The sequence below is a fragment of the Equus przewalskii genome, chromosome 21 (assembly GCF_037783145.1).
Source record: "Equus przewalskii isolate Varuska chromosome 21, EquPr2, whole genome shotgun sequence".
Taxonomy (NCBI): domain Eukaryota; kingdom Metazoa; phylum Chordata; class Mammalia; order Perissodactyla; family Equidae; genus Equus; species Equus przewalskii.
The window spans coordinates 49,542,966-49,568,655 of NC_091851.1; the positions used below are offsets into that span (position 1 = coordinate 49,542,966).

The 25,690-nt window shown below is 47.0% G+C and overlaps 1 protein-coding gene across 7 annotated transcripts in view; it reads left to right on the forward strand.

Annotated features, from left to right (window-relative positions):
- Positions 1–25,599, forward strand: part of DNAJC5 (DnaJ heat shock protein family (Hsp40) member C5) — a 39,239-nt gene extending 13,640 nt beyond the window's left edge. Inside the window, exons 2-7 of one of the 7 annotated variants that reach the window (XR_011530911.1) lie at positions 6,007–6,042; positions 18,813–18,930; positions 19,758–19,971; positions 21,128–21,299; positions 21,385–21,459; positions 21,776–25,599. Coding sequence is in view for 4 of the 7 variants with exons in the window: in XM_070588725.1 (XP_070444826.1) it covers positions 18,824–18,930; positions 19,758–19,971; positions 21,128–21,299; positions 21,776–21,879 (597 nt within the window). In the remaining 3 variants the exon portion in view is untranslated. Of the gene's footprint in view, positions 1–6,006; positions 6,043–7,252; positions 7,415–11,694; positions 11,803–18,812; positions 18,931–19,757; positions 19,972–21,127; positions 21,300–21,384; positions 21,460–21,775 lie in introns of those variants that run through there. The other 6 variants (XM_070588725.1, XR_011530912.1, XR_011530910.1 and 3 more) reach the window with 6 other exon arrangements.
- Positions 25,600–25,690: the final 91 nt, after the last annotated feature.

Here is a 25,690-nt window from a genome sequence, read left to right on the forward strand (position 1 = left end):
TTGTCATAGGTATGTATGTATTGAAAAAAAAACAGTATATATAGGGGTCAGTACTGTCCACGGTTTCAGGCATCCACTGGGGTCTTGGAACGTGTCCCCTGGGGATGAGGGGGGACGACTGTCTATGGAGTTATCCAGTGTGTAGCTTTTGAGACTGACCTCTCTCACTCAGCATGATGTTTAAGAGTCATCCAAGTTGTGTGGGAAATGCCTCCTTCCTTTTAACTACTGAGTGTGTCCCATGTGTGTGGATGCTCCAGTTTTCCAGTTTGTTATCCATTCACTAGGACGTATGTGTTGTTTCTGGATTTGGTGACTATAAATGTTCGTGCACACGTTTTCTGTGTGAACACCAGTTTCCGTTTCTCTTGGGTAAATCCTTGAGTGGGATTGCAGGGTCGTATGATAAATCTATTTTTAACTTTATCAGAAACGTGAAAACTGTTTTCTACAGTGGCTGCCCCATTTTGTGTCCCACGTGCAGTGTGAGGGTTCTAGTCATTGTTCATCCTCACTGGCACTTGGTGTTATTGGTTTATTTTTTTAAGCCATCCTAATAGGTGTGTAGTGGTTGCTCATTGCAGTTTTAATTTGCATTCCTCAAATAAGTAAAGATGTTGAGTATCTTCTCTTGTGCTTGTTTGCTGTTGCTAAAACAGTTTAAATCTTGCTGTCAACTTCTGCCCTACCCACTAAGTGTGAGGAGCACTGCCCTAGAGAAGTGTGCCTGCCAGGACCTGCTCGGAGTGAGCAGAGCAGCTCTGCAACAGCAGAATGGCCCAGGCATCCTCAGTCCAGGCTGGATAAGTTGTGCTCTGTTCACAAAATGGAATTTGTCCAGTACTGGAAATGAATGAATTATAGCTACATCCAGCAACATGGATGGATCTTAGAAACATACTGAATTTCAAAAGCAAGACACAGAAGGCTGCATACAGTGTTGGACCATTTTGTTAAGCTCAAAAAATTAAAAGTAAATACTGTTAAGGGAGAACCGTATGAGGTAATCTTATTAAAGCAAGAGAGTAATAAACATCAGTTCAGGATAATGTATATGGGGAGAACACAAGCTTCACGGGTTATTGGTAATTTTCTCGTTTTTAAATTGAAGGAGGGTGGGCCAGCCCTGTGGCCAAATTTGAGTAAGTTCGACACTCTTACTTCTAAGACCCAGGGTTTCGCCGGTTCAGATCCTGGGTGTGGACCTAGCACCACTCATCAAGCCATTTTGAGGCGGCATCCCACATGCCACAACTAGAAGGACCCTCAACTAAAAATATACAACTATGTACCGGGGGGATTTGGGGAGAAGAAGGAAAAATTAAAAAATTTTAAGTAAAAGTAAATTGAAGGATGAGATCGTGGTGTTTATTTTATCGCTATGCAGCATAACTTATGTTTTTCATATATCCGTTTCTGTGTATCAAGTATTACATAATAAAATTACATAATAAAATAATTAAATAGAACAAAAATAGTCTTCCTTTTAAATATTTTCAAATCTGTCCTTCCAAAGTTGGCATCTGAGTTTTCCCCCAGTAGTAGGTTGAATTCAGCAGCAACTCTAAAACAGTGCATGCTGCAATTACACCTAGAAATGCAGGAGTTAGAGTGCACAGCTCTTTTCCCTGAAGATTTTTGTCTTCTAGAGAGCATAGATGTGGCCCAAGAGGACAGGAATTTTTGCCTGTTTTGTTCATTTTGTTTGCTGCTAAATCCCCAGCTTTGAGATCAGAGCGTGGCATGTGGCGGGTGCTTCATAAACATTTGTTGAACAAATGAGTGACACAAACACATGGCTCAAGGCCCAGGACAACTCCACAGAACATGCCAGGCTCTGCTCTCTCTGCATGGAGTGAGTGCCAGGAGAGGTATCCCGGGGCCAGAGATGTGTCTCCAGGGTTCAGAGGTCTAACTAGGAGCTCTCCACATAGCAGGAGAGACTCAGTTCTTGTGTGTGACAGCACTGCCTTTTCGGGAGCAAGCGGTCCCAGTGTCAGGCCATGAGGCCCAGTGGGCGTAGCTGTGGGAAGAGGCTAGTGGCGGACAGGGCCTGCGTCCACAAGGGCCTTGTAGGGCAGGCCAAGGAGCTGGGATTTGATGCTACAGCCACTGGGGTGTCGGGGAAGGACCTGAGTAGGGTGGTGATGGGAGCAGAATCTGGCAGCACTGAGGGAGGGCAGACCGTGTGTCTTCCAGGAAACCCTCCATCTTACCCGATCCCTTCCTCTTGTGCTTGGCGAGCTGGTTGCCCCTGCTGTGTGTGGTCTTGTCTGGCTAGCGGTGCAGAAGGGCCTGGCGCTCTTTCTTGCAGCTCCCACCAGGATACACTACAGATTCGCAAAATTTTTCAAGATACAATGTTACTCATAGTTAAAATGTCGATGCTCCCTAAAGCAGTCTACAGATTCAGTGTAATCCCTATCAAAGTTCCAATGACATTTTTCACAGAAATAGAAGAAAGAATCCTAAAATTTATGTGGAACAACAAAAGCTCCCGAATAGCCAAAGGAATCCTGAGAAAAAAGAACAAAGCTGGAGGCATCACACTCCCCGATTTCAAAATATACTACAAAGCTGTAGTAATCAAAACAACGTGGTACTGGCATAAAAACAGACAAAAAGATCAATGGAACAGAATTGAGAGACCAGAAATAAACCCACACATCTATGAATAGCTAATTTTCGACAAGGGAGCCAAGAACATACAATGGAGAAAGGAAAGTCTCTTCAATAAATGGTGCTGGGAAAACTGGACAGCCACATACAAAAGAGTGAAAGTAGAGCATTATCTCATACCATGCACAAAGATTAACTCAGAATGGAGTAAAGACTTGAAGGTAAGACCTGAAACCATAAAACTCCTAGAAGAAGACAGGCAGTACGCTCTTCGACATCTATCTTAGCAGCATTTTTTGAGGAAGAAGAAGATTAGCCCTGAGCTAACTACTGCCAATCCTCCTCTTTTTGCTGAGGAAGACTGGCCCTGAGCTCACATCCATGCTGATCTTCCTCTGCTTTATACGTGGGACACCTACCACAGCATGGCTTTTGCCAAGCAGTGCCACGTCCACACCTGGGATCCGAACTGGCAAACCCTGGGCTGCTGAGAAGCAGAATGTGCAAACTTCACCACTGCACCACCAGGCTGGCCCCTTAGCAGCATATTTTTAAATAGCATGCCTGACCAGGCAAGGGAAACAATAGAAAAAATAAACAGATGGGACTGCATCAGACTAAAAGGCTTCTGCACAGCAGAGGAAACCATCAACAAAACGAAAAGACAACCTAATATTTGGGAGAAGATATTTGCAAACCATATATGTGGTAAGGCGTTTGTATCCAAAATATATAAAGAACTCATACATCTCAGCAACAAAAAAATTAACAACCCAATTTAAAAAAGATTAAAAGATCTGAACAGACATTTTTCCAAAGAAGATAGACAGATAGACGACAGGCACAAGAAAAGATGTTCGGTATCACTAATTATTAGGGAGATGCAAATCAAAACTACAGTGAGGTATCACCTCATGCCCGTCAGAATGGCTATAATTAACAAGACAAGAAATAAGAAATGTTGGAGAGGATATGGAGAAAAGGGAACTCTCATACACTGCTGGTGGGAGTGCAAACTGGTGCAACCACTATGGAAAACAGAGTGGAGATTCCTCAAAAAATTAAGAATAGAGGGCCTGGCCCCGTGGCCGAGTGGTTAAGTTCGCACGCTCCGCTGCAGGCAGCCCAGTGTTTCGTTGGTTCAAATCCTGGGCGCGGACATGGCACTGCTCATCAAACCACGCTGAGGCAGCATCCCACATACCACAACTAGAAGAACCGATAACGAAGAATATACAACTATGTACCGGGGGCTTTGGGGAGAAAAAGAAAAAAATAAAATCTTTAAAAAAAAAAAAAAATTAAGAATAGATCCACCATACGATCCAGCTATTCCACTGCTGGGTATTTATCCAAAGAACATGAAAACACAAATATGTAGATACATGCACCCCTATGTTCATCGCAGCCTTATTCACAATAGCCAAGACTTGGAAGCAACCTAGGTGCCCATCAAGGGATGAATGGATAAAGAAGATGTGGTATATATACACAATGGAATACTACTCAGCCTTAAAAAGATGAACTCTCGCCATTTGCAGCAACATGGATGGACCTTGAGGGTATTGGGCGAAGTGAAATAAGTCAGAGAAAGTCAGATACTGTATGATCTCACTCATAAGTGGAAGGTAAAAACAACTACAAACACACACATAGACACAGAGATTGGATTGGTGGTTACCAGAGTTGAAGCGAGGAGGGTGGAGGGGGTGTCTAGGCCCGTGTGTGTGGTGATGGATGGTAATTAGCCTTTGGGTGGTGAACATGATATAATCTACACAGAAATTGAAATATAATGATGTACACCTGAAATTCATAGCATATTTTATTAATTTTTTTGGAAGATTTTATTTTTCCTTTTTCTTCCCAAAGCCCCCAGGTACATAGTTGTGTATTTTTTTAGTTGTGGGGTCCTTCTAGTTGTGGCATGTGGGACACCACCTCAGCATGGCTTGATGAGTGGTGCCATGTCCGCGCCCAGTATTTCAACTGGTGAAATCCTGGGCCGCTGAAGCAGAGCGCGAACTTAACCACTCAGCCATGGGGCTGGCCCCTATATCATATTTTAAACCAGTGTTACCTCAAAAAAGAAAAGATAGGATGTTACTGAAGAAGATAACACCTAAAGGTACTTAACCTTCCTGGAAGGAAGCCTGGGAGTGACCCTGTGGCGGCCGTTTGTGAGCCACAGCACATGATACTCAGGTGGATGCAGCTGCTCTCCAGATCTCAACGTGGGTCTCAGGAGTGCCTTTGAAATTTAATTAAAACAGCTTTAGGATAAACAAAATGGTGAGGTGCTACTTCAAACACCAGGTGGTAAACTCCTGAATTCATCACCCCAAGGAAATATAAAGACATCTGAAAGGATTAGACCCAGTTGAAGACTAGTCACCAGCTTAGCAAAGCTGGGATATCACAGGACCTCCAGGCTGGTGGCGGGTATGCCTGGTTTCCCCGTGACCCTTCTGTGGGCCTGTTTATGGCCTTGAACTTGGAGCCCGTGATGCAGGTGCTGGGGAAGTGGAAGGAAAGAAGAGGGAGCAGGAGGCAGGCGACAAGGAAACTGGAACATAACCAGGTGCATACTGAGTATTCTTTCTTCAGTTTATCACTTGTAGGCTAACATTTTTAAGATGATCTCTTTTCCTGTATTGGAAAAATGTTTGTTTCTTCTATCATTGAAGTATACCTGCTCATTATAGAAAATTAGGGAAATAAAGTATTAAGACAATAACTTTTTTCAAAAGTTGATTTTAATGATTAAAAAACCCCAGAAAACTTCATTCCTTCTTTCTCTGCTTAACTGTTTTCTCTCTTCTGACCTCTGATCAAACCTTGCTGTTTGCCAGTAGCCTCCTGGCTGCATTTGCCAATGTCACGTATACGAAGTATGAAATAAGACCCCTCCATTTGCAGTGTGTCTTTTGGTTATAAGACTGTGTCCTACCTGAGCCTGAAACTTTTAGAGATGCGTGTTGCCTGGCAATGCTTAGTTTCTGACTAGAATGCTCACTTTTGAAACGTGTATGAAAACGGTGTCGAAATTTAAATTTAATAATTTCTGTGCTTGGACAGCATTTATTTCATCTTCGACTCTAAATATAAAATACCAATTTGAAGAATGTTTATAGCAGCTACTTTTTTTCTTAAAGGGCCAGACAGTGAGTATTTTAGGCGTTATGGTTATACGGTATCTGTTGAGAGCAGCCACTGACTTACAGGGGTAAAGGGGTATGACTGTGTCCCAGTGAAAGTTTGTAAAAATAGGCAGCCTGTTCTAGAAGATTGGAGGATTTTATGTTTCATTTGATTTTCTCTAGTATCTAATTTGCTTTGCGAACAAATAACCTTAATTACAACAGCTGCTTTCTTTTTTGAATGCAGGTGAAATTGACGGTGAAGTGCACAGATCTTAACTGTGTAAGTTTCAGTGAGATTTGGTGTATGCACACTTGTGAGATCACTATTGCAGTTATAGAATATTTCTGTCACCCTGGAAGATTCCCTTCACTGCCTTTAAACGATCACTTTCTGATTTATGTCACAATTCATTGTTTTTCCTGTTCTTAACCTTTGTGTAAATGGAGTCATTTTGTATCTAGCTTACTTGCTTAACCCAAGCTGTACGGTTCGTCTCTTTCACTGCTTGTGTCAGTGTGTCACCTTTTTATTGGTGAGCAGTGTCCCGTGTAGAATAGACCACAGACCGGCGGGCCCTCTGTTGCCGTGTGGTGGCTGCTCTTCTCCGCTCGCACTCCACTGAAGCCACGTAGGCGAGTTCCTCCTCCCCCTTCTCCGCTAGGCGTAGATGTCCTATGTGTTATGTCTTACCCACATTATGAACCCACAGCCTTTTTGCTTTCAACAGTCCTCTGTATTTTTAAAAACAAGGAAAAAAGTGTCTTTTACCTCAACAGCTCGCATTTCTAAGGGCCTTCGTTCCCTCCTGAAGATTCCAGCCCCTGCCTGGGTGGTCTCCCTTCAGCCCAAATGACTGTCTTTGGCGTGTCTTTAGTTTAGGTCTCTGTGCTGGGTTCTCTTGGTCTCTGTGTGTCTGTTATGTGAAAATGCCTTTATTTCATCTTTGTTTTTTTGCTTGAAATAGAATTCTGGTTTGACAGGTTTTTTCTTTCAGCACTTTAAAGATGTGCCCCACTGCCTTCTGGTTTCCGTGGTCTCTAATGAGAAGGGTGCAGTTCACGTGATTGCTCCCTAGGTAACATGTCAGTTCTCACAGACAGTTTCCAGATTCTCTCTTGATCTTTGGTTTTCTGCAGTTTGACTGTGATGTGCCTAGGCATGGTTTTCTTCATATTAATTCTATATCTTGCAACCAGAATGATCCTAAAACATAAGCTCCCTGTCTTGCTTATTCCTATAAGACTGTGAACTGTGTTCACACTGATTTCAGGTGTCTGCGTTCATTAAACTCCCTCCCTAGCATAGGGTCATGTCCCCTGCTCATAAAGGTGTTCCCAGCACCTGGCATGTGGCAGGGCTCAGTAAATATTTTTTGCATAAGTGATCGTGAAGAATGGTAAATGCTGCATGAGACAAACTTGTGTCTCTTGAACGGAGTGAGAGGCACTGAAGCCCTAGCAAACTCCATGAAAGTCCTCTTATTCCTTAGGTGTGGTCTTGCACTGTCGCTGGTCGTGATGCACAGCTGTTGGCGGTAGTGGACAGACTGGCAGGGCGTCCTCCTCAGGAGCACTTTGTCCCTGAAGCCATCAGTGCCCTCTCTGCTGGAGAAGCGTATGCAGACTAGGGGATCTCGTTTTTATGTTCTTTGGTATGAAAATATTACAAGGGTAGTTGTTCCATATTACATAATTTAATAAGTTTAATTAAAATTCCAGTTGGAAAACCCCCAGGATATGTTGAGGCTTTGTGATTGGGAGGGTCAGCATGTCTGTTGTGTGAGCTGTCGTGGTCTCCAGTGGTTTATTGTTTGAAGTACCCTTCCTCTGCCCGTCCAAACGTCTAGCAGCGTGGGTGTCCCAAGCAGTGTGTTGAGGACCCGGAGGCCTGGCCGGTGACGCAGCAGGTCACAGCTCCCGGCAGAAGGTGCTGTGCTCGCCAAGGCCCTTCTCACACAGTGTCAGAGCAACTGCTGCTTTGCAGTAGCATCTGTTTCCTGACCTGTGAATTTGTCTTCTGATTCAAATTTTCTCCCTTGCTGCATGCTTGTTTCCAGGTATGTTGCCAGAGAAAATAGTGCGTAAATTGTTATGTAAGGAGAATTGGGGCCGGCCCCTGGCTCGAGTGGTTAAGTTCACTCGCTCCGCTTTGGCGGCCCAGGGTTTCGCCAGTTCGGATCCTGGGCGCGGACATGGCACCACTCATCAAGCCATGCTGAGGTGGCATCCCACATGCCACAACTAGAAGGACCCATAACTAAAAATATATACAACTATGTACCCGGGGGCTTTGGGGACAAGAAGGAAAAATAAAATCTTGAAAGTAAGGAGCATGAACTAATGAGGGATAACATTGAGCACTCTGGCGTGATTTCTGTTAAAACTGCCATTCTCTCTCACAGATTTCCCAGGGGTTTTATGTAAACAAGTGGGCACTCTTGCTACTGTCTGGCCTAATTGCTTTGTGTTGCAACAGATTTCTTTGAATTTTGCCGTCTTGATTGATTGAAAATGTGTATTCAAGACATTTCCTTAGTCACGGTGTGTGCCTGCATCTTTGTTTTGTATTTGTGCAAAGTTAGCTTTGAGGACTAAGAAAGTGTCACAGTAACTCAGCTTATGGTTGTCCACAGTACGTGAACATAGGTGACCGTCTGCAAGACCTAACTCCCCAACTTCCCTTAAATAACTCACGAGAGAGCCGTTACTTGGCCTTGAGGCAGAGGTTCTGCCCAGTTCTGGGGTTAGGCCAGGCCTCACTGGAGCCCAGCGTGCCCGTTCTTTACATGTTGTGTGCCTCTGTGCTTCACATGCAGAGCTGAGAATGGGGAACCTGGCGGTGGGGACCAGACGGCCTGTAAGACTGAGAAGTTTACTGTCTTGCCCTTCGCAGACAAGCTTGCCAGCCCCTGCTCTGGAGTAAATAATCCTTTGAGGCACAGCACCGAAGGAAGCCTAAGTGGCAGAGGTTGTGTACCCAGCTTGCTCTTCTCTGGTGTTTAACTTTGATGTAATTAAATTAGGCTTGAGCTGTGCAGGTCATCACTGGGCTGTCAGTTATTTCATTAAAGTGTAAGGAAGGTTTGTGTCTCACTCTCACTGTGACGTCAGAAAACTCCGAATGATTTGAAATTGGATTGGGAGGGAGTCCACGTTAGGATGTTTGCTGGTTCTTAGGAAAATTTGGGGTTGACTAGACCCTGGTTGACTGGACCCTCCATCTAGGTCCCTTTGATTGGCGAGTGGCCAAAACAGACCCCAAATAAACAGCTTTCTCTTGAGCTCTGATGACAAGGGCTCTGTCGGGACTGTTTTTGGAGATTCTCTGATTGCAAGAGGGAAGTGAGCAAGTGGGGGTGAGCTCCAGACCCCTGGGGTTAAGGGGACATTGTTCGCTAGGTGGACTGGGGTTCTCAGTACCCCTTACAGCCCAGCCACTGACGTCACAGACAGGTGCTTAGTAAAGCTCGTAAGAAGTAGCCTTCTAGGACAGGCAGACACACCTGGAAGCACTGTTAGGCGAGGCCTTGTGGCTGCCCATTCTCTTAGAATGGCAACTTTGTAGTTTTTATAAAAATGATACATAAGTTTATAAAAAATTCAAATAATACAGAAAAGCATGGAGAAGAATATGATGAAAAACGTCAAGTGGGGGCTGACCCCATGGTGTAGTGGTTAAGTTTGCTCACTCCGCTTCAGTGGCCTCATTTCATGGGCTCAGATTCTGGGCTCAGACCTACACATAGCTTGGCAAGCCATGCTGTGGTGGCAACCCACATATAAAATAGAGGAAGATCGGCATGAATCTTAGCTCAGGGCCAATCTTCCTCACCAAATTAAATTAAATTAAATTAAATTAAAAAATCAAGTGATGGTATAGAAATAGGTAAAGAAATGGTATACAACAAAGAATAAGTCTTTTAACCTCTGCTCCCTAGTTCTTTCCAGAAACAACCAGATTACCAGATACTTACCTTTCAAAGATATTTGCAAAGTCTTTTAAATAAAAAAGCATTTGTTTCACTTTTCCTTGAATTTGGCAAACAGAAAATAGACATCATACTCGTGGAGTTGCTGCTCCCGCACCACAAGCAAACTCACGCCCTTAAGGACGGATGCCGTCCGTGGCACCAGGGTTTGTACCCCTGCGGGGGCCGATGCAGAACTCCACACACTTTCCCCACTTGCCTCCTGACTGTCATTTTAGGTTTGTGATGTTTATATCGAATTTATCGCCATGGCTCCCACCACTTTGAGTCTCTTTCTTGGATTTCTGCGGGTGCGATGCCTGCTGCAGACCTGCTGCCCTGGTCTCCATTTCTGACCACCTTCTCTGTGTTTTGTCTCCCCTGGCTGGACTTTGTCACCAAGTGCTTTTTTCTAGAAGCTCCTTGTTCCGTAAGTTCTCGCATCCATGTGAACATTAGTCTGTTCCTCTGTCTGTGGAGAACTTAACCTGATTATAGCATTATTGGGTCAGAAATGTACAGATATTATTCTGCTAATGTTCTGGTGCTAAGTATTACAGATTGATGCTCCTGGAGTTACAAGAAAGAGAACACTGCTAGTCACAAATGGCTCAGGATACATAACTTTGTTTTTTAATCTCTGGTTTGAGGAGATGTGTTTTTGTTTATCAAAATTAGCCTTTAAAGGATAAAATCGTCCCATTCACAACAACATGGATGGACCTTGAGGGTATTATGTTAAGTGAAATAAGCCAGGTAGAGAAAGACAATCTCTGTATGACTCCACTCATATGTGGAAGTTAAACATGTAGACAAAGAGAACAGATTAGTGGTTACCAGGGGGAAGGGGTGGTGGGGCGTGGGCACAAAGGGTGAAGTGGTGCACCTACAACACCACTGACAAACAATAATGTGCAACTGAGATTTCACGAGGTTGTAAACTATCATCTCAATAAAAAGTAAAAAATAGCCTTTAAAGTTTGGATATAGTTACTGGCAATTCGTTGAAACTAGGAAAATTAATTCTAAAGTTTTAAAGTCTATGGTCTGTACCTGTTAAGAAGCAGATAATGAACCAAAATGATCAGCTTACCTAGTAGCTAAACCAGGTGTCTATTGATTTTTCTCAGGCTGGCTCTATCTGAGATGAGGAAGTTTTGGCATTCGCTGCAGTGATGTCTGTGCTGTCTTGCACACTCACTGACTTCAAGTGGTTTGAATCAATTTTTTTTTTAAGATTGGCACCTGAGCTAGCAACTGTTGCCAATCTTCTTTTTTTTCCCCTGCTTTTTCTCCCCAAATCCCCCCAGTATATAATTGTATATTTTTTAAGCTGTGGGTCCTTCTAGTTGTGGCATGTGGGACACCACCTCAGCATAGCCTGACGAGCGGTGCCGTGTCTGCGCCCAGGATCCACACCGGTGAGACCCTGGGCTGCTGCAGCGTAGCGCGAAAACTTAACCACTGAGCCGAGGGGCCTGCCCCTGAGTCATAATTTAAAATGCAAAAGTTAAAATGCAAATTCTCTTCAGTCACATTAAGTAGCTGACTACTTAATGTAAGTAATTGACTATGTCTAAGACATCTAGTAGTAACTTAGATATAGTCAATTACTTTTAAAGAACAGACGTAAAAGTATTAATTATTGATATTTTGCTGTGGATGGGGTCTAGAAACCAACTATTTAGCAGTCACTGAGTAACTGAGAATAGAAAATAATTTGTTAAATTTGTGTTTTCTGGAACAGTTCCTGAGGACCAAAAAAATTACTTAATGGGTAGTAGTTAAAGCTGACTATGCTGTGGTACTTCTGTTACAGAGTAAATGGATAAAATACTTAGTAATGGAGAGTGGACTAGAACATGCTACTTGATCAGCATCAGTGAAAAGCCTGCTTCTTACCCATGGTCTGCTGGCTCTGTGCCAGCCCAGCCCTGAGGTTCATGTCTTTGTTCCCCCCGCAGGTGAGGAAGACTGAGCCCTGTGGGGCTCATCCCGGTTACACGGCAAGGAGCTTCCAGGACTGGGCTTAGAATCCCCACATCCTGATTCCGAAACCCATAATCCCTCAGGTGACTCTGAGACCTGTTTTATTTTCTGCCCTCAGCAACACATCACCATCCCTTAGGCTTGGGGACAAGGTGGCTTTCCTGGTGTCCCTATGCCAAGAGGCAGTGCCCTTCGGTTTGGGTTCACATCCTGACTTCACCTGTCTGCTTCCCTCTCTTCCCCTGTGGTATCATTGCCGTAGCTCCTGCCTCGTGAGGCTGTGGGGGCAAGGGCAGTGGCGGCCCCTTGGACTGCCCTGTGAGGGAACCCAGTCCTGCAGTCAAGGGGTCCCTGGAGGGAGTCGAGGGGCCTGGCACATTCTGGCCATCCACACCTGCACGCTCCTCTCCATTGTGAGAGTCATCTTACCATTTGCATTGTGTGTTGTAATTAGGCACGGGAAGGAGTGTAAGCGCCTGCCGCCCGCAGGGTTGTGAGTGGCTCCTCTTGGCTCTTGCCGCCTGCCCTTCTGCTGCTGCATGCCCACATACCACCTTTTTAGTCACATGTTTCTGCTTTCGTGATTTCCTTCCTCATTTTGTTGAAGCAGCCCCTCATGTTTCATTTAGAGTGCATGAGCAGTCCTTCTAGACTTTTGCGTTTATGTATTCTCTTGACCCAGAACTTGGTTGGTAGTAGAATTCTAGGCTGAAAATCTTTTCTCTTTATGATTTGAAGTTGTTTTGCTTTGGGAGGTTCTTGGTTTTGAGCAGGATGTTTGTGTGTGGCCTTCGGGCTTGATGGGGCCTCGTGTTTGCACATGTGTGTTTTCTTTCGGCTCTAGTTTTATTTATTGTTTCTAATTTACTTTTGTCTCAGTTGGCTGTATTCTTTGCCTTTTGAATTCCTGCTAAACAGATTTTTTCATCTGTTCTGTTTTTTTTGTGCTGGTTCTCTTAAGATACGTCCTGCACTGTGTCTTCTCTGTGCTTCGGCCTTCAGCCTTTTCAGTGCATTATTGTGCCCATCTGCTTGGTTTACAGCTCTGCTGCTCAGGTGGTGACTTCCAAGAACCGTCGCATCCTTGTGTGCTCCTTCTTCTCCGCAGCTTATTTTATTTTTTTTTTGGTGAGGAAGATTGTTCCTGAGCTAACAGCTGTGCCAGTCTTCTTCTATGTTTTGTATGTGGATCACCGCCACAGCGTGGCTTGATGAGTGTGTAGCTCCACTCCCAGGATGCAAACCTGTGAACCCCAGGCTACTGAAGCACAGTACACGAACTTAACCACCATGCTGGCCCCCTCCACAGCTTATGTTAATTTTATAGAAATAATAGCCTTCAATCTCTGAGGATACCAAAACTTGAAAGTTTGCTCCTTTTCCTCTGGGATCATCAACTATTTTTTGTGTTTTATTTTTTAATTGATAGACTATTTTTTTAGAATTGTTTTAGGTTTATAGAAAAATTGAGCAGAATGTCCAGAGTTCCTGTGTTCTTCCCCCCAACGCCACAGTTGCCGGTCTTATGAAAATCTTGTATTGTGGTATGTTGTTACACTTAATGATCCAGTATTGATACCTTATTAACTAAAGTCATAGTTTACATTAGGTTTCATCTTGGTGTTGCGCCTTCTGTGGGTTTTGGCAAATGTACAAGGACACGCATCCACCAGTGTGGTATCTTGCAGAAGGGTTTCATCCCCCTAAAAGCCCTCTCTGCTCTGCCTTTTCACCACTCCCTCTCCCCTAACCCCTGGTAGTCACTGATCTCTTTACTGTCCCCGTACTTGTGCCTTTTCCAGAATGCTGTATGCTTGGAATCATGCAGTGTATGGCCTTTTCATGGCTTGATCTCCCATTTTGTCTCACCACTCAGTCATAGTCTGTTGTGTGCGTGTACCCCAGTTCGTTTATCCATCCACCTACTGGAAGACATCTTGGTTGCTTCTGAGTTTTGGTGCTTATGAATACATCAACTTATTTTTCAGTAGTAGCCTGTAATCAGACTAGATTGTTAGATCAGTAATGCGTTTAGAAGTTGTGTCCATCCCCTCGTTTTTCAGATGGTTGACCCCAGGTAGTTACTAGATGCAAGTGAGTGATGGAGCTGGGTGACTCCTGGGCTTTGGCCCATCCACTGGTCTCTTCGCCAGATGCAGAAATGGTGGCGAGATGGCGGAAGCCCCTCTTAGGGGCATCACTGTGAACCTCACTGCAGGTGTTTACTGGACAGGTAGTTGATTCTGTTTGTAACTGAGCGGTGGCTGCAGCTGTAGACACGCGCCTTTGTGTTGCTGATGACACAGCTCTTCCTTGGTGGTCAGCCTTAAGTGGGGAGTGGGCCAGCAGGTGTTTCTCAGTGCAGTCGATCCCTGAGTTTAAAGTTAGGCGGGGCCTTGGGGCCGGCCCGGTGGCTCAGGGGTTAAGTGCGCATGTTCTGCTTCAGCGGCCCGGGGTTTGCCAGTTCAGATCCCGGGTGCGGACGTGGCACCGCTTGGCAGCCATGCTGTGGTAGGCATCCCACATGTAAAGTAGAGGAAAATGGGCATGGACATTAGCTCAGGGCCATTCTTCCTCAGCAAAAAGAGGAGGATTGGCAGCAGATGTTAGCTCAGGGCCATTCTTCCTCAGCAAAAAGAGGAGGATTGGCAGCAGAAGTTAGCTCAGGGCTAATCTTCCTCAAAAAAATAGTCAGGCGGGCGTCCGGGCCTGCTCCTGTTACTAATTATGTGTAAATTTTGATAAACCATTTCATGTCTCTGGGCTTCCCTTTGATCTTCTGTAAGGTGAGGGAATTAGGCGAGATCACATCTGAAGTCTCTCCTTCCAGTGTTTTATGGTTTCTGGTTGGTTTAGATCTGGCCTTTGCTGCTGGTACCAATACGCTGTGTTATCTCTAGTTAAACGTTATTTTAATGGTCTAAACCAACCAGGTAGCCTTGAATTGGTCCAACAATTAGCTGTTAATTCCAGTTTTAATTCAGATAATGTAAGAAATAACACCTTTCTTTGCCTGGTTTCCCCCTGTTGATACTTTGTAGATCTGTAGTTCATATCATGACTGGGGTACCGATGTTGATATGATCCACCCGTCTTACCCAGATTTCCCCATTTTTACATTTCCTTAAGTGTGTGTGTTTCAACTTCTCTACATTTTTATCACCTGTGTGAGTTTGTATTTCCACCGCCAGAATCAAGGTCCTGAGTGTTGCCAGTACCACGGGCCCCTCGTGGACCCCGTGTGGAGGCATGCTCCCCTCCCCTCCCTAACCCGTGACCATCAGTCTGTCTGCCGTTTCTAACATTTTACCATTTCAAAAATGTTATATAAAGGATGTAAGCTTTTGGGATTGGCTTTTATCTGCTCAGTGTAATTCCCTGGAGATTCATCCGAGTTGTTACATGCATCACTGGTTTTGTTTTTGCTGAGTGGTGTTACGCAGTATATATGTACCACGGTCTTTTAGTCATCCAGTTGAAGGACATCTGAGTTGATTCCCGTTTGGGGCTGTTACAGACACAGCCACTGTGAACATTTGTGCACAGGTTTTTATGTGAAAATATGCAGTCTTTTCTCTTGGATAATCACCCAGGGGTGGAACAGCCAGACCTTGTGGTAGGTGTGCGCTAAACAGTTTTCCTAAGTTTCCTTGAGCCCCTTCGTAATCCATCTCCTCCTGCCCCACATTCAGGCAGCCGTCAATCAGCCTTCTGTAGAGTACTCTGCATTTTCTGGACTTTCATATATGGGACTCTCACATTCTCTTTTAGGTCTGGCCCCTTCACTCAGCAAAATGCTTTGAGAGTTACCACGTGTTGCGTGCTGGCAGCCCCGTTCCCTTTGTGCTGAGCAGCATCCCATTGTTGCGTTATCCATTTACCTGTTGGTGGACATTTGAGTTGGTTCCAAATTTTGGCTATTGTGAATATAGCTGTATGAACTTTCGTCTGTAAGTCTTTGTGTGGACATATGTTTTCATTTCTTGTAGGTAAGTACCATGCCTAGCAGCAGAATTGCTGGGTCATTTGGTGAGTGTATGTTTAACTTTTTCAAGTATATCAGACTTTTCTAAAGGGATTGTGCCAGTTTCCATTTGCAGCATAGGTGGGAGTCCGTTGCTGCACGTCCTTACAACACGTGAAATAGTCTGTCTTTGCATTGTAAGCTGTTCTAGTAGATGTGTAGTAGTGTCTCATTTATTTTGCATTTCTAAATGACTAATGATGTTGAGCATCTTTTCGTGTACTATTGACCATCTTGTCTTTTGAAATGTCCAAATCTTTTGTCCATTTTTATAAATTTGATTTGTCTTAATAATTGAGTTGTGTGAGGGGTCTTTATGGATTGTGGATGAGTTATTTTTCAGATGTATGTGATGTGACTATCTCCTCCTGTCATGTGGCTCGCCTGTGAGTGTGGGTCTGTCTGTCTGTTCACTAGTACCAAGCAGACTTGATTAGCATAGGTTTACAGTACATCTTAGAACCAGGTTGGATAAATCCTCCAGCTTTGTTCCTGTTATTAACGTTGCTGTGGCTAATCTAAACCTGTTGCATTTCCATGCAAATTTCTACAAAAAAAGCCTGCTGGGATTAGAGTTAAGATTGTGTCGAATCTATAGATCAATCTGGAGAGAACTGACATCTTAACAATACTGCGTCTTCTAATCTATGAGCATGGTAAATGTCCATTTTTTTAGATTGCCTTTTATTTCTCTCAGCAATATGTAGTTGTCATTGTAGAGGTCTTGTATGTCTTGTTAGATTTTACTCCTAAATAATTTTGGATGCTGCTGAGAAGGAAATTTATGTATAATGAGATTTTCCAATTGTTTACTGCTCTAAAATAAAAATACGGTTGATTGTTTTCAGTATTAAACTTGTATCCTGTGATCTAGTTCTGCTCATTTTTTTGTAGGTCCTTTAGGGTTTTCCAAGTCATCTGTGAATGGGGATAGTTTTATGTCTTTCTATTTATTTTTTTCCTTATTGCAGTGTTTAGGGTCCTAAAACAGTGTTGAGTAGAAGTGATATAAGAGCAGGCATCCTCGTCATGTTTAATCTTAAGAGAAAAGTGTTCAGTATTTCACTGCTAAGCATGTCGGTTGTAGGGTTTTGTTTGCAGGTCCTTTATCAGACTGAGGAAGTTCCCTTCTGTTCTCAATATGCCGACAGTTTTTAAAATCATGAATTGGTGTTGAATTTTACCAAATACTTTTATGAATCTATTGAGATGATCATGTGGTTTATCTCATTTGTCCTCTTAATCTAATGAATTACATTGATTTATTTTGAAATGTTAACTCAAGCTTGCATTCCTGGCATAATTTCTACTTGAACATGAGGTATATAAGTTTTTGTATATTGTTGGATTCAGTTTGCTAGTGTTTTGCTAAGGATTTTTGCATCTGTGTTTGTGAAGGATTTTTTGGTAATGTCTTTGTCAGGTTTGGGTGGCAGGGTCGTGCTGGCCTCCAAAACAAGTTGGGAAGAGGCCCCTCCTCTGTTTTTGGAAAAGTTTGTCTAAGATTGATGTCATTTCTTCCTTGAATATTTGGTAGAAAAACCATCTGGGCCTGGAATTGTCTTTGGAAAAGTTTTCTATTACAGATTCAATTGTATTAATGGATATAGGGCTATTCAGATTTTCTGTTTGATCCTGTGTTAATTTTAGTAAATTGTAATTTTCAAAGCATCTGTCCATGTCATCTAATTTCTTGGGATAAAATTATCTGTGACCTTCTCTTTTTATCTTTTCACACCTGTAGGGTCTGTAGTGATAACCCTTCTTTCTTTTATCCCTCATGTGGCTGATTCGTTTGTTTCTTTCTTTCTTCATCAGTCTGGCCTGTTTATCAATTTTGTTGTTGTTTTCAAAGAGCCAACTTTTGGCTTTGTTAAATTTTTCTATTGTTTATCTGTTTTCTATTCTGTTGCTTTCTGCTCTGTATTATTTCCTTCCTTCCGTTTCTTTTGGCTTTGTTGTTTTCTAGTTTCATGAGGTTTGGACCTTAGGTCTTGATTAATGTGTTGTATTTTGTTATTATTTAATTCAAAATATTCTCTAATTTCCCTTGTGACTTTCCTCTGAGCTACGTGTTATTTAGAAGTGTATTGTTTAATATTAAATACTTGAGGTTTCTCTAGGTACTTACTGCTGGGTTTCTAATTCTCTTAAGGTCAGGGAACGTACTGTGTATGGCTGCGGTCCATTGAGAGGGATTGGAACTTGTTTTAGGCCCAGCATGTGTGTGTCGTGGTGACTTTGAACAGCGTGTGCTCACAGGTCTCGGGGTCGCACAAAGGCTGCTTGGGCTGTGGTGACTGACAGCGTTATTTAGATCATCACTGTGTTTCCTGGTGTTTTGTCTCTCCTGTCGGTTGCTGAAAGGGGAGTTGAAGGTCTGTCTCTGTGGAGCTGTCTGCCTCTCCCTAAATCCTGTCAGTGCTGGCTCCGTGGGTTTTGAGGCTCTTGGGTCCTGCACTTTTATCCGTTCTGACAGTCTCTTCCTTTAATTGGAGGTTTTAGTCCAAAGAGTTTCCTTTTCCTTTTTCTTTTCACTTTTTAACTTAGAGGTGGCTCTAGGGATTACAGTAAACATAATTTTTTACAGTCTACTTAGAGTAGCGACATTGTAGCACTCCACACTCAATTAGAGGCTTTGCCCTTTGCCCCCGTTGTGGGGCCACTCCACCCTCCTTTCTGCTATAGCTGAGTGTGTTCTTTCTGTGGCATTATGACCCCCAGGAATAGTTTGTGATTTTTTGCTTAAAATAGTCATACGGAGTAAAGTCTGTCAGCTCTGCGCTTTGTTTTGTTTGATTTTAAGATTTTATTTTTCCTTTTTCTCCCCAAATCTCCCCAGTACAGAGTTGTGTATTTTTAGTTGTGGGTCCTTCTAGTTGTGGCGTGTGGGATGCCCCCTCAGCATGGCCTGTTGAGTGGTGCCATGTCCGCGCCCAGGATTCCAACCGGTGAAACCCTGGGCCACTGAAGTGGAGCATGTGAACCTAACCACTCGGCCATGGGGCCGGCCCCTGCGCTTGGAGTTTTTATCTGTACTTTTTGTGTTTTCTTTGCATTTTCTTGTAGATTAGCCTACCATGGCAGATCAGAGACAGCGCTCACTCTCTACCTCTGGAGAATCACTGTACCATGTTCTCGGGCTGGACAAGAATGCAACCTCGGATGACATTAAAAAGTCCTATCGGTAAGAGGCCAGACTCCCAGGACTCTGGCACCTGTGTGGTTTGATCTGCATTTACCAAGAACCACTGCATGTGGGTTTTCCTGGCCAAGTCTGTATTTAACTGTCACAGTTCCATTGCATCTTTGTATGGGTAGTGTGTCCCCTTATAGCTTAAAATTGTTATATTAGTGTTTTCTTGGCAACAAAAAACAGCACTTTGGAGATAACACGAACTGCTGGCTCTGGAGCAGACAGTTCACAGGGAAGCAGGTCTGAGCCTGCCGAGCAAGGGGCTCAGGACGCCGTTGACACAGTGACGGCAGCATGTCCTCGCCCTGCTCTAGCCTTCTGCTTGACCTCGAAGGCCTTAACCCTTACGTACAGTGTCTTGAGTAAGCGGTAAGAGACAGATGTTGTCATTAATCCAGACACTTCGAGTGGTCTTGTGTGCTCTTAGCATAGTAGAATTATTACACGAATATTAAATGCCTTCATCACGCCCTCCTGGCTCACCACATCTGCCACACGTGCAGTTCGGCCACTAGGCCGCTAGAGGTCAGCGGTAGGGTTGCTGTTGTGCTGTGATGGTCACCGGGAGTGGGCCCTTGCAGGCTGTGCACAAGCCGGCCCCTCCGCCAGGCCAGCTCTCCCCTTGGGACTCTTGTCTGTGGATGGGCGGGGCTGGGAGGCTCACCCTGAAGTGGCTGTACGTTTCTCCTGACCCTGACGTTCTTGAATTCGGAGGAAAGTTGGAAGCGAGGTGGTAAATGGGTCAGCATCTCTCCCTCTGTGCCCTGCATCGGTGGTGAAGGTGAGACGCGAGACCAGGAAATGGCTTTGGTTTGCAGGAAACTTGCCTTGAAATACCACCCTGATAAGAACCCCGATAACCCGGAGGCCGCAGACAAGTTTAAGGAGATCAACAACGCCCACGCCATCCTGACGGACGCCACAAAAAGGAACATCTACGACAAGTACGGCTCGCTCGGGCTCTACGTGGCCGAGCAGTTCGGGGAGGAGAACGTGAACACCTACTTCGTGCTGTCCAGTTGGTGGGCCAAGGTGAGGGCCGCCGGCTCGACGGCAGCGGAGACGGGCTCGCGCCGGCAGGCTGCAGGCCTCACAGCGTCCACGCGCTTCCCAGATCCCCTGCACTCCTGAGAAATGGTTTCAGACCTCACAGCGTCCGCGCGCTTCCCAGACCCCCTGCACTCCTGAGAAATGGTTTCAGACCTCACAGCGTCCGCGCGTTTCTCAGATCCCCTGCACTCCTGAGAAATGGTTTCAGACCTCACAGCGTCCGCGCGTTTCTCAGACCCCCTGCACTCCTGAGAAATGGTTTCAGACCTCACAGAGTCCGCGTGCTTCCCAGATCCCCTGCACTCTTGAGAAATGGTTTCAGACCTCACAGTGTCCGCGCGTTTCTCAGATCCCCTGCACTCCTGAGAAATGGTTTCAGACCTCACAGCGTCCGCGCGTTTCTCAGATCCCCTGCATTCCTGAGAAATGGTTTCAGACCTCACAGCGTCCGCGCGTTTCTCAGATCCCCTGCACTCCTGAGAAATGGTTTTGGCATAGGGCAGTCTTTCCTCATCCCTGTGAATATGGGGAAAAGTTTCCGTTGCCTGCTGTTTGTAGCTAGCTTGCAGCCCGCCTGCAGCGAGCCAGGGTGCACAGAGCAAGATCAGTGTGGAGCCAGTGGCAGCAACATATTTTCTTTCATGAATCACTGTGCATTCTTAAAAAGAGAGAGGAAACACACTTTTTCATCATGCTGTGGATAGGTCTTTTTTTGTTATTAGGGAAGACTTGTTTGAATTCTAACTTAAGAAACTTTGGACATGTCATTCAGTTGTTTGATTTTTTAATGTTTCTTCTCCTTGATTCGTTCAAAGCTTCTGTCACATGTAAGGTCAGAGCATGTGACTAATTCCTTGGCTCTGAGCCGTGTGTGGGCAGCCCATCTTTGCTGTTTACTAGTCAGCCCTCATTCCCACCTTCAAAATTACCTTTCTTTAAGCCACTGATCTCTTTCTGTCTCTCCTGTCTTCCCGTTTTAAGTTCTTTCTTTATACTTCTTGGTCTGGAAGAGAACCCTGTCGCTCTTGTTGCACGAGCGCAGGCTCACGGTGGGTGGGCTGGGGTGAGTACCAGTTGCCCACTGGGGTCTTGGGGTCCCCGGAGACCGTGGTGCCAGTGCTCCTGTTCTCTGCCCCAGGCCCTCTTTGTCTTCTGTGGCCTCCTCACGTGCTGCTACTGCTGCTGCTGCCTGTGCTGCTGCTTCAACTGCTGCTGCGGCAAGTGCAAGCCCAAGGCGCCCGAGGGCGAGGAGACCGAGTTCTACGTGTCCCCTGAGGACCTGGAGGCACAGCTGCAGTCTGATGAGAGGGGTGAGTGCCGGCCCCAGGCCCTGGTGTGTGCGTGGGGCAGAGCCAGAACGGGCCCTGAATGGTGTCAACCTGTCTTGTCAAACAGGAGGGCACTGACACTGTGCCGGGAGTGTTTGTGGTGGCAGCTGGGACTGTTGAGGTGTGAACGTGGACACTTGAGGTAAAAGCAGACGCAGAGGCTGTCCCCACCCGCGAACTGTGGTAGCCGTAGTTCCAAGGGACCAAGTAGCTGGGGAGGGGCCAAGGGCTGGCGGTGACCTAAGGCGACTGAGGAAGGTTGTGTCGGGCGGAGGTCAGCAGATAGCCTCTCTCCTTCGAGCACTTGTCCTACGACCTCTGACCCCAGTAGAGCAGCGGCCAGGCGACCGAGCGTTGTTACACAAGGACGGTGTTGCTGGGGGGCCGCATGGTTGTTCGTGAGACCTGGTGTCAAGGCTGCTGTCCCTACAGTGAGCATGCGTGTGCTTGCTTTTCAGAGGCCACGGACACGCCAATTGTCATCCAGCCAGCATCTGCCACAGAGACCACTCAGCTCACGGCCGACTCCCACCCCAGCTACCACACCGATGGGTTCAATTAAGTTCAGAAGAAGCTGCGATTAGAGGATAAATCAGCACCCGGCCGCTTCCACCTTAGAATCATGAACTGTGTCACAGAGATGAGGGGAGCCGCTCTGGCCAGGAGGAAGGGCAGCCGCCGACCTGCCACGGCCGCGCTGAGGCCCCTCCCGCCTCTGTGCCCGCCCATCCGTCGATCCCTGATCCATGAAGTGCGTAGCATGCAGTATTTAAAGCAGTTTAGCTACGGTCTTCTTCTGTTTTTCCTTTTTTAATAGCATGTCTGGGGTTCTGTTCCGTGTCTGTGTTGTGGATGTGTGCTGCGTGACCGCATCAGCCGGACGGTGGGGCCCCTCGGGCTCTCGGTCAGGTGGCGCAGGGGATGGGCCACAGCTGCGTGGTGCCTCCTGGCCAGGCCGGAGGGGCTCCCCCGTTCCCCTGCGCTTGTGGGCACAGAGGCGGGTGCTGCCTGGTGGGAGCTGCGGAGCCTGGTCCCGCTCTGTCTCGCCTGCTGTGTGGCCGCAGGCAGGGCCTCCGGACTCCCCTGCTGGGAAGGAGCAGGCACATCCTCCCAGTGCCAGTGCCACTGGCATTTCCGTGGTGTTCGTGTCGAGGACAGTTTGCAGGGTCTGGCCCTGCTTGCTGCGCCTTGTGGCAGGGTTTCTCCTGCGGGCGAGTTTGTTGTGGGAAATGCAGGAGCGCCCTGGTCCCGAGACCACATTCTATGCCTGTGTCCAGCCTGGGTCTCCGTGTTGCACAGACCTGAGCCTCCTGTCCTTCTAGTGTGTTCCCTTGCCAGGGGTGGGGTTGGGTTTCCTCTGTCCCGCACCCCCCAGGCCACAGGCTGGGCTGCCAGGCCACATTCCAGCAGTCCCCTCCCCTCCCTGCCTCCTCCTCCACATTCCTTCAGGCCCCCCTGGCCTCTTTATAACCCTTTTTGGATCTCTAAGAACCACACATGGCAGCAGCGGCCCAGTTAGCGTAGCCAGAGGGGCTGAGAGTCCAGGTCACTGGTGGCACGTGGCGGCACAGCCCGAAGCACGCACAGTGAGCGCAGCCCTCCTCTCTCTGCTGCCCAGAGCCCCACCCACCCGCCTCCCTTCACCTGCCCCCTTTGGCCAGCCGTCGATGGTTCAGGCAAAGCTGGAGGCGTTGGGTTCCTGGAAGAAGGGCCATGTTGACCGAAGGCACACTGTGGCCTTGGAGGGTCAGTCCCAGGGAACCCTGTGCCCTTTGGCTTGTTAGCCAGCAGCGAGAAAGCTCCTTCACCTCTGTCTCAAGCCGCATCTTTTGTGAATTGTGGGAAGTCAGTCTTTCTTGTCAGTGTCCCAGACCTTGTGGGTGGTGCCCCGCTGAGAGGGACTGAGGAAACATGGGTTACGCTGTGCCCTGCTGGACCTGCGGCAGGAGAGCCATGTGGCTCAGATGGGCCTGGTTTCTGCAGAGCAACCCTGACGGCTGTTGCTGGGAGTCTCCTGAACTTCCAGGAGGGATGAAGAACGAGGAGGGGAAGGCTGCATGAGTGGCCCTTCTCTGGCTCAGACAGACCAGAACATATTCCCAAAGCCCACTGTTTTCCCCAACCGTCTGCTGACGCACGGCCCCAGCTCCCCCGCCGCCCTTGCCTGCCCCCGAGGGCCGTGCAGAGAGTAGGTTCGTGTTGGCTAGGAAGTGTCTGGAAGGAACAGCAGTATCAGGCAGAGTATGCGTCTCCTGGAAAGCCGTGCTGATATGAAGGCCCCTGGCCGGCTCTGGCAGAGCCACTTCAGTGCCAGGACCCCCAGCCGACCTCTCGTGCAGGCCAGCACCAGGTCCTTGGGCAGTTTTTTGGTCCCCTTTTGCTTTGTTTTTTTCTCATTAAAATGATCATGCAGATGTTCAGTGAGATGGAAGATACACACTATGATATTAAATCAGAAATAACTTGCTAAAATCAGATCTCTCATAAAAGGATAAGAAATTCGTCGTTTGACTCAGCGTGGAACAAGGGAGGAGGCAAGACAATGGGTGATCTGTGCCAGTCCCAGACAGCAGCAAGGGTTCAGCCTGAGAGGCAGGCCGCAGTCACCTTTGTGATGTCTCTGGAAAGAGGAAGTGAGTAGTTTCTCCCCAGAATGGCCAAGAACCAAGTTCAAAGCTTAGACTTAAGGTAGAAAGCCACCCCTTCTGTGGTGGCTGTGGTGTCACAGGGGCCTGGCCTCAGCCCAGCCAGGCCCCTCTGTGGGGTCTTCAGGGGACCCCTGCAGCTCTGGGCTCGCCACGGGTGTCAAAGTGAGTGTCAGTTACAGAATCTTATGGATCACTTCCTAGAAACACGAAGCTCCCCTGGAGGCCCGGGGTGGCCTGGAAAAGAGGCAGGTCTGGAAGTCGTTGGACCCAGTCTCTTGTAGAATTTGTAAAAACTAAAGTCCTGACAGTGATGGTAATCCTCAAGGTGATGGTGAAGAGTGCACCAGGCTGGGCACTCAGGAGCCAGATGTGACCTCAGGCTTCCCCCTGACCCAAAGGCTTCTCCCCTTTGTGATTCAGAGGTAGAGCCCCTTCCAGGGCTTTACTGCCCGCCCTTCCAGGCCCCTGTCTTGATGCAGGACAGGGATGCCCTGGACACATTTCCCTTTTTCTTGGTGGTCTGTCTGTTTCCCTGGTGAGCAGAGGGGTTGAGTCTGGAGGGACACCCCCGTTTGTGTGCTAAGTTGGGGATGACCCTCTGCCTCCTGTAGCAGTGACAGGAGCACCTCGGCCCTCACTCTAGGGTTGCCCAGGCCCGGGGTCATGTGTGGCCAGTGCTGGTGTCATCTAATGTGAGTGGCCAGAGAAGTGCTGGGGTCAGTGCACACCGGAGCCTATCCCATTTCACAAAGGGCAGTGCTTGCCCCACAGGCACCCAGAGCAGTGTCTGGCGGCAAGCAGGAAGTGTGAGAGAGGAATGCCAGGCATCTGATGGGAGCACTGGTGTGTAGATTTCTGTTTCTGGGTGACGTGGTCTTCTCTCGTCTTCCTTTGGCTTTATTATGTTTTCAGACTGCTTTAGGTCTTACCGCTCAGCGTGTGAGCCTTCCTAGTTCTCTGTCAGTCACTGCAGCCAGCACCTGCTAGAACCTGTTAGAGTAAGAAGCCAGGTGCGTGCTATGGTTGGAGCAGGTGGCGTCTCCACTCTGTGGGCCTCTGGGCTTGGCCACAAGGCTCCTGCTCAGGGAAAGGCCCTGCTAGGATCATTCCTGCATGTCCTAACTGCGGGTTGTTCCAGGTGAGCTCATGCTGGAGGAACACCCACTGGGGCAGCTGGTGGTCTGGGAGGCCAAGGGGCCTCCCTGGCACCTGGCGTGAGAGCAATGAGCAGGATGGCGCCGCACACGGGCTCTTGCTGCGGGACCGGGCGATGCGTGGGCAGAACTTGGGGTCCCATCCATCCTTGCCTGGCTCTCAGCACATCCTCCCAGGGGATGGGTTGTGAGGGATATGAAAAAAGTGACTGAATCTCATTCCTTTCTCTGTATGCTGAGCTATGGGACGCAGGACTTGCCTGTTTTTGTTATTTTGGTTGTGAATCATCCTCCTGTGGAATTGGCAAACGCTACATTTTTACTGTCCTTACAAGCACGATTGGCTCGTCTGTGCTGTCGGTGTGGGCAGTGGGTGTATCTCCGTGTGTGTACATATGTGTATATGTATATATCACGCAGCGGGCGTTTCTGCTGTGTCCAGCGGCGAAGCAACAAGTACAATAAAAATTGGCTCCAAAATGGCCTCTGGTTTCTTGGTGAGTCGGGACAGGAACAGGGTCTCAGTGAGCCCCTTCACCAGGTGCCCAGAAGGAAATACCAACCCTGTTGT